This window comes from Gobio gobio (genome assembly GCF_949357685.1).
Source record: "Gobio gobio genome assembly, chromosome: 3".
Lineage (NCBI taxonomy): Eukaryota > Metazoa > Chordata > Actinopteri > Cypriniformes > Gobionidae > Gobio > Gobio gobio.
The window spans coordinates 61,087,416-61,096,828 of record NC_137099.1 but is presented as its reverse complement, the minus strand read 5'-3'; the positions used below and the strand labels follow the sequence as shown (position 1 = coordinate 61,096,828).

General features: G+C 40.1%; 1 protein-coding gene across 1 annotated transcript; it reads right to left on the bottom strand.

Moving 5' to 3' along the window:
* Positions 1–712: 712 nt before the first annotated feature.
* Positions 713–8,983, bottom strand: LOC307124217 (adhesion G protein-coupled receptor E3-like; the record flags this gene model as incomplete). The annotated part of the gene is made up of 7 exons (XM_079813266.1): positions 713–908; positions 1,307–1,539; positions 1,617–1,823; positions 1,899–2,063; positions 8,272–8,453; positions 8,583–8,702; positions 8,818–8,983. 7 exons carry the CDS (start codon positions 8,981–8,983, stop codon positions 713–715), a joined length of 1,269 nt encoding a protein of 422 aa, XP_079669392.1.
* Positions 8,984–9,413: the final 430 nt, after the last annotated feature.

Here is a 9,413-nt window from a genome sequence, read left to right as displayed (position 1 = left end):
GATGATAACAACTGTATCATAAACAACAAGCGTCAAGATTTTCTTGCCATTTTCACCGTAACGAACAGTTACAGCAGCCAGAGAAAAACTTATGTTAGCAAGTCAAGGGTCAAGAGCCCAATTAAAGCAAACACTAATCACAATAATGGTAACTTCAAACAACTTTAATTTTCAATAAAACATCAACATCTAAACCTCAATAAGAGCTTCTGTAGTCATCTGATAGAAATAAAGTCTGTCTGGTTAGTAATGTGTGAAGCTGGTAATGCTGTTTGTGGAGTTGTTTAATCCTCCTCTGCTGAGATCTTCAGAGATTGAATGTCTTTTTAATAGTCAGTCGTAGTTCTTGTGTTTTTCTTTTTCTCTTTCCTTCAGTGATTCTACTCATTATCATCAGGTGTTCACCACTAATGGTCAATTATCACTTAATTAATCTCTTAATTATCTCATTAACTTTAACACTGATTCAGTGTTACTTTAACACTCTGTAGAGTGGGACCAAATGTTCTCTGAGCAGTGTTAATTTAACTCTGGGGATTTTACTGTGTGTCTGACCTAGATAAGAACGAGACAAAAAGAGCTGAGAATCATGAACCATAATAGTTTGTTGATTTTGGTAAGAAAAGGTGTTTTAAGATACTAGATTTGCATTTTTACAAGTAAATACTGATGCTTTTCTTCCTTATACTTTCTCTGGAGACACTGAAATGGTTTACTCATAGAGTAGGATGGAAAAATGTCTAACCTCATTATTGAGGACACAATAGATCAGGAAGATGAAGGTTCCCTGCTGGGAGTTCAAGATCAGGAAGATGATCTCCAGCGTCTTATTTCCATTAGTGAAGAAACCCAGAATCCAGGAGCAACCAAGAACCACAAACTGAGACAGTGTTTTAAATACCATAGTCCTGCAGAGAAAGTGAGAGTTAATGTGTCTTAATTGACTATTATGTTCTTTTTAATAGAGCAATTCAATAATGTTTGTTACTTGGTTTGTTTCATGTGTGAAACTTCAGCATTGAGATTTGTGAGAGTTGAGTTCAGAATGATGACAATCTTGATGAAGAGAATTGTGTTTGACTGCAAATTAGAAAATAGTAATTAATCCCATTGCTTACCATTTGATATAAAGTCATGAGAAGAATTTAATGAGAAATGTGTTTACTGTTAGTATCATGCAAACAGGTCCCAGAAAACTCCAGATGAAGCCGTTATCCATTTTAATCCAGCACCTGTTTGGAGGAAGATAATCAATGAACAAACATGGATGAAGATGTTAAGCAATGATTCACTCAGATAAACTCACTGTTCACTTCCGTGGCCCTTAGGATCCACCACAGCAGACATGGCCACCACAACGAGAGCAACCATATATCCAATCACACACAGAAATCCACTGCTAAGCACCTCCCTATTAATGGAGCTGATCTGTGATAGGTTCTTCACACAGATGAAGAGCAGCACAGCTTCAATGAACATCCACACAAAGCCGGAGAGAAAGAGGAAGTGCAGCACACCTGATATCACGGCACACAACACCTGGAGAGCATGAGAGATGGTTATGATGATTCTCAGTGAGGCTGTGCTGAGCTGTAGGGCTCCTTCATCATTCTCACCTGCTGACGGCGTATGAGGCTCAGGAACTGTTGTGTGAGCAGGAACAGAAGGTGAGCCAACAGCAGACTCACGCAGATGTTGATTCGAGCCACATTGTTCACTCTAGGACTCCACTGACAAAGGGCAAAGGTCAACAGGGACAAACTGAAGAATACCAGCCCCACGGGCACACACACCCAATTCAACAGGTCCATCAGTGAGTCCCTCTGAGAAGACATGTCAGAGTACATGAGTGCCTAATCTGTGCTGTTCTTCAATGCTCACTATAAATGTTCTCGTACCTCTGGTGGGCGGCTGCTGGTTTGCATGATGAGAGCGAATGTGGACAGATGAACACAGGAACACACAGTGAAGCTGCTGTTGGTCTCTAAAACAGAACAACCATCTACAATCCACTCGCTGATATTCCAGTACACACAGAACAGAGAACCGCTGGGGTCAAACTCCTGCAAAAATAAGAAAGAAAATGCAGAAAATATTATAACATTGAATATTAGAACTTGCACTGATTCCTAGGGCGCTAATAGGGAATGCCTCAGGTGTCTGAAGCATGTGTCAAAACACAACAATAACATTGGCCGGCGACAGCCTATAACTTCACTACTGCACAGTAAAATCCCCAGTGTTAAATTAACACTGCTCAGAGCACATATGGTCCCACTCTACAGAGTGTTAAAGTAACACTGAATCAGTGTTAAAGTTAATAGATTAATTAAGTGATGATTGGCCATTAGTGATGAACACCTGATGATAATGAGTAGAATCACTGAAGGAAAGAGAAAAAGAAAAACACAAGAACTACAACTGACTATAAAAAAGACATTAAATCTCTGAAGATCTCAGCAGAGGAGGATTAAACAACTCCACAAACAGCATTACCAGCTTCACACATTACTAACCAGACTGACTTTATTTCTGTCAGATGTCTCTTATTGAGAATTAACAGATTTTTTGTTTGATTTTGTTGTGAAAATTGTTAGTTTTTAATTTGACCATCATGGTGATCAGTGTTTTCTTTAGTTGGGCAGTTTGATGATGCTATGGCAAGAAAAGCAAGAGAAAACACGATCAGATGCTGTCGGCTGCTCGATGTTGAGAATATGATCATTGAATAGTGATTTAATTCATCGATTTTATGACTGAGTATGAGCAATATACTATTAACTTTTTTTTATTGTTATTTTAGAAAAGATCCAACATGGTTTGAATCAGAAAAGCTGGATACGTTTTGAAATCGATTGTACACTAATCACTTCTAACTCCTGCGAGATTAACTCACACACAGACATCAAGAATCTGCCTATGAATCTCAACAATGGTGACATGCTTCATGCCACAATGCATTCTGGGAGCCATAGATGAGTTTTGCGTGATGCACCCAGAATGCATTGCGGCATGTCACCATTGCTGAGATTCATAGGCTGATTCTTGATGTCTATGTGTGAGCGAAATTCGCAGAAGTCAGAAGTGCTTGATGTGTTATTAAACCGCTGTACAAAACTTAGGGAAACAATTTTGGATAATCATTTCATTTTCTGATTAAAACATTGCTGGATCTTCTGCCCTAGAGTCAAAAGGTAACTATACTCAATGACTTTCAGGGGATCAGCAAATAAGGGCATTATAAGATGATAACAACTGTTTCATACACAATAGAGGTGGGCAGATCGATACTAATATTGATAATATCGATACCAACGTTGGTATCGGTATTGATCGATACCAACGTGAAAATATCGATACTTAAGTTTCAGTTTCTCTCGTTTTGCGACCTGACTGAGTTTGTCAAAATGCTGCTGCTGTCAAAGAGCAGAGCATTGCAAGCTCTCTGTAATCCTCCTCCCAAGAGTGCTGCTCGTGCTCGACACTGCTCTCCCCCTCTCTCCTGTGTTGTACCGTCACGTGACTCACCACTAGCGCGCCGCTCCACCAGCAGTCAGGCGCGCGCGCATTTCTAGTCAGTCAGAGACGGAGAATGGCATCAGAGAGAAAGAGGAGCGTTGTATGTATTTTCAGGCCGATAATGAGACAACAGCGACTTGTACCATTTGTAGAAAGTCTTTAAAATACAGTGGCAATACAACTAATTTGTACAAACATTATGATTTTTTTTTTCAAATCCTGAAAAGTGCACTAAAGAGGAGAAACGTTATTTTATTCTCATATCTTACAAGGAGAATTTATTTTACATTTTTTATATTTATTTTGAAGTGCACTAAAGAGGAGAAACATTTTTTTTGTTAACATGCTACTTGAATAATAATTTTGTATTTTTGTTTATTTAAATAAAGCAGAAGTAACCAAAAATTGTTTCTGAACAAAAGCTTTTGTAGTACTGATTAATAACCCAAAATGCAAATCACAAAAAAAAATTAAAAGTCATGAAAATTCATTAAGATTTAGGTTGAAGACGCATCCACCTTAATTAGTAAAAAGTATCGGTATTGGTATCGGCGATACTGGCCCTGTATTTACTTGGTATCGGATCGATTCCAAATCTAGCGGTATCGCACACCTCTAATACACAACAAGCATCAAGATTATCTTGCCGTTTTCAATGGAACAAGCAATTACAACAGCCAGAGAAAAAGTTATGATAACAAGTCAAGGGTCAAGAGCCCAACTAAAGCAAACACTAATCACCATAATGGTAACTTCAAACAACTTTTATTTTCAATAAAACATCAACATCTAAACCTCAATAAGAGCTTCTGTAGACGTCTGACAGAAATAAAGTCAGTCTGGTTAGTAATGTGTGAAGCTGGTAATGCTGTTTGTGGAGTTGTTTAATCCTCCTCTGCTGAGATCTTCAGATATTTAATGTCTTTTTAATAGTCAGTAGTTCTTGTGTTTTTCTTTTTTCTCTTTTCTTCAGTGATTTTGCTCATTATCATCAGGTGTCATCATTAATGGTCAATCATCACTTAATTCATTTCTTAATTATCTCATTAACTTTAACACTGATTCAGTGTTACTTTAACACTCTGTAGAGTGGGACCATATGTGCTCTGAGAAGTGTTAATTTAACACTGGGGATTTTACTGTGTGTGTGTATAAACAGAGCGCCTGTAGTAGCTACATGTCATCCTCTTTTTTGTCTTCAGGAGCCATTTGTTCAAACGTGTCAAAGGCAGTATGCCAGGCTTCCAGGAAGAAATCTGACACCTGATGATACACACAATCTGAGTTTGGCGAGGAGTTTGCTCGCTCAGTCCTCAAGGGGACTGAATGCGAGCATTGTGAGAGTTTCTCCATGAAGAAACTCCGCTCTTGTTTGTCCCTTTCTACCATCTGTGGCCAGCGGATCAGGATCTGCTTCAGCTGAGGCGAGGAGAAAACTGAGATTGTGGGGCTCTCAGATGGGGCTAGCCGAGGAATTCGAGATAGGAATGGCTATTATTTCTCATTCTTCATTTGTTGATGAGGGCGAGCTGCTGTAACAGGATGTGTTATAATTAGGGTTATGGTGGAGGAGACCATATTTGGCCCGCATTCACCCATTTCAGCATACAAATAATGCAAGAGTGAAGGGGATGCGTTGGATATGAGTCAATGCCACCAGTTGAAGAGATGCTGGCTAGCTATCTCTCACTGGGGAAGGGTTTGACGTTTAAGGCTCTCACTCTGCAAACCAAACCGTGGCCGGGCTGCTCTGTACACAATGGCTGTGTTGGGGGCTTACCAGGCCAATCTGCTGAAAGAGGGTCAGGGACTCACCCCTGAGGTGATAGCAGAACTTCACCACACTACAGACCTTGCTCTCTGTGCCACAAAACAAACTGCCATGATCGGCCATGGTGGCCCTGGAGACCCATCTCTGGGTGAACCCGGCAGACATCGGGAAGAAAGAGAACCTTTCTCAATGTGCTAGTTTTGCCATCTGAACTTTTTGGCACATCCGTTGAGACCTTGGTCGGGAAGTTCAGAGAGGCTATGGCATGGTCTGCATCTTTTAAGACCTGTATACCACACTGGTCTGGGTTCATGCCCCAAACGTCTAGGGGGCCTGGTCCATCTTGGTGTGGGAACCAAAGACAGGGCAAGAGGGCGAGCATCTCCAAATGATTATTCTCCTCTCGCTTTAGAGAGTGGTCCTGCTGAGGCATCCACTCATAGAGCTTCTTTGAGTGTTGCAATGTCTCCCCACGTGAGACCTCCACTTGTGAGGGGTGTGTCCCTTGTAGCGAGTGGCAGGATATAATTACATCCTTGGCTATATTCCCTTTAAGGTATTATTTAATACCAGGACCTGAGCTAAGCTGCCCTATGTAGCCAGGGTTTCTGGCCCTAGGTAATAGAGTCATGACAGCTCCTGGGACGGGGAACTGTGACTTCGGTTTAGTATGTTTGAAATTATGGCACTCATTCTTTCAGCATGACAGAGTGAGCATTTGTTCCCCATTAGTGTTCTAGGACATAGTGTGGGTTATCTTTCGAAAGGGAATGCCTCAGGATACGAATGTAACCATGGTTCCCCAAGAAAGGGGAATGAGACACTGCGTCACATTGCCATGCTTCAGGCATGCCTCCCCATCCCACTGAGCAAAGTTATGTCCAAAAGACGTCTTTTCAACGTCTTTGCCACTAGAGGCGTACGTTGAAAAGACGTCCACTGAGGAGCCAGAATGAAAGTTTTTATGACGTCTGTTTTTGACGTGTTCTGCACGTCCGATATAGACGCTCATGGAACCTCAAGGTTAAAAACTAGTAATGTGCTCATTGTGGACATATTTTCCATTTGTAATTGCAAAGCAACTCACAGACAGTGTGTGTTTGTCCAGAAATCATGAAAATAAAAGAAACTTAGCTCACACCTTTAGACACTTTAGACAACTTAGCATCTGTAATTCACACATCTTTGGATCGTGAGAGAATCGTGGGATTCAATCCAGGATCTTCTTGCTGTGAGGAGACAGTGTTTCCCACTGAGACACTGGTGCTGCCCTTAATCACAGACATAAGACACACTTTGACTATTCCTGTCAGACGTCTACAGAAGCTCTTACTGAGAATTAACAGAGGTTTAGATGTTGATGTTTGTTTCATTTGAAGTCACCATTGTGGTGGGAAGCGTTTGCTTTAGTTGGGCTCTTGGTCCCTGTACTTAAGTTAGCTTTCCTTTGGCTGCTTTAACTGTGTGTGAGAAACACATTAGTTGTGGCTGAGAAAGTTGTTGACTAAATCATCTGATAGCAAGCATCTGATGTTGCGCCTGTGAGTTTTGTGTGTGTTGTTTCTTTTTAATATTTTATTATTTCCACTATAAGCTTGCGAAAACAGTACTGGCACCAATAGCATCAAAATGATCACTTGTCTTGAAGGATGATAAAAATGTATGTGCACACAATATTCCACCTAGTCACACACAGACATCAAGATTTTGCCTATGCTTCACAACAACGGTGACAATCAAAACAAAAAAGCTTCTTGCTGCAATGCATGATGGGTAGCTTCATAGTACAAAACTCATGCTTGATTGTCACCGTTTTTGTGAATCATATGCAAAATCTTGATGTCTGTGTGTGACCATATGAACTATTTGCTCAAAACATTGTGTGCACATACCGTTTTATCATCCTCAGGACAAGTGATAATTTTCATGCTATTGGTGCCAGTACGTTACATTCACAAGTTAGTTTGCCAAACAAGCACACAAAACTTAAAAAAAAAAAAAAAACATCAGATGATTTTTTCCCAAAGTTTATTCATCAACAAGGAGCTGACAACACCTGATATCACTTTGTCTTTGCATTCTCAGCCACAACTATTGTGTTTCACACACACAGTTACAGCAGACAAAGAAAAGCTAACTCAAGCACAGGGACCAAGAGCCCAACTAAAGCAAACGCTTCCCACCACAATGGTGACTTCAAATGAAACAAACATCACCATCTAAACCTCTGTTAATTCTCAGTAAGAGCTTCTGTAGACGTCTGACAGAAATAGTCAAAGTGTGTCTTATGTCTGTGATTAAGGGCAGCACCAGTGTCTCAGTGGGAAACACTGTCTCCTCACAGCAAGAAGATCCTGGATTGAATCCCACGATTCTCTCACGATCCAAAGATGTGTGAATTACAGATGCTAAGTTGTCTAAAGTGTCTAAAGATGTGAGCTAAGTTTCTTTTATTTTCATGATTTCTGGACAAACACACACTGTCTGTGAGTTGCTTTGCAATTACAAATGGGAAATATGTCCACAATGAGCACATTACTAGTTTTTAACCTTGAGGTTCCATGAACGTCTATATCGGACGTGCAGAACACGTCAAAAACAGACGTCATAAAAACTTCCATTCTGGCTCCTCAGTGGACGTCTTTTCAACGTACGCCTCTAGTGGCAAAGACGTTGAAAAGACGTCTTTTGGACATAACTTGGCTCAGTGGGATGTCTCCTTGAGACAAGAAGTGAATGACATGCACTACAGGTGCCCTATTTATACTCTGGTTGCACCAGTAGTGATGTCAGACTGATGCTGGCCAATGTTATTGTCATGTTTTGACACGTGCTTCAGACACCGGTCATACTGGAGGCATTCCCCATTAGCGTCCAAGGACGCAGTGTCTCATTCCCCTTCTCAGGGAACCATGGTTACATTCAAAACCTGGGACGTTTTCAGTTCACAGGTTGGACAAAAACACATTTCAGCATCTCACTCTGATGTGTCTGTGGGTGAAGTTGACTGGTTTGGTGAGTTTAGTGTTGGTGGTTTTGGGAAGAGTAGCTGAGATCACAGTGGACATCATGGTTTTAACTGTGCCATTTGGTGTGTTGAAAAAGTCGGGCTTCAGTAGATTCTCCATTGTGTTGTAGCTCATGAATGCCACAGCAGCTGATCCTGTGTGACAGAAACAAAACAAATAAACTTCCAATTCAACTCTGTAAAACAAAAACAATGTGACTTAGTGGTTTTATGTCATTTTCTTCAAAGTTTTTGATACAAATCACATCAAGACATTTAATGTACTTGTTTGATGGTTGTTCTTGGCGATCCCAATGAGATCAATGTCCATAGAAGAATTTGTTGCGTCAAGTCGAGGGATTTTATCTAAGGTGACATTTGGTCCAACCATGAAGATTTCTACATCTGATTAAAAAATACAATTATGCCAATGAATCCGTATTAACAATTGGGTCATCTAAAAAAGTGAAAGGTCTTCTAGACTTGAGCAGTCAGTATTTTCACAGTTTGGTTCACTTACCCACAGTGTCAAGAGTGAAACTAACATAGTCACTAGTATCTGTTGGCTTCACCAGCATGGACACAAGCTTCTCGCTGGCTTTTAACACACGGTTTCCATCTGACACCAGTTTATTTGGGTCAGCTGATGATAACTCTACAACCTTCTCTGAAGCATTGACGACCATATTCAAAAACATTTTCACATCCTATTATAGTAATCATATAAATAAGATTATTTGTAAACTTTGAAACAAAAGAAAGCATTGCTACATGATCATTTATGCAAGTGACAAATAATGATTATTTTGTCATATTTGTCTTACGATCAAAGGGTGAACTTCAGCTGTAATGTTCTCTATCTGGTCAAGTAGATTTTCTACACATTGTCCTGTGGTCTGACTCTGAAATCACAATTGAGCTTTGCAAATAAAACCTGTGAGCACTGTGGAGTATTTGATAATGTTTTTCTTTAATTGTTAAATAAAAGTTAATTGTTTGTATTCTCGTAGAAAGAAAAAGTAACAACAGATATTCAGCATATCTATATGCAAAGAATCAACAACGCTGACACAAATACAAAACAGATTACACATTATTTTGCACCCACTGAGCAAA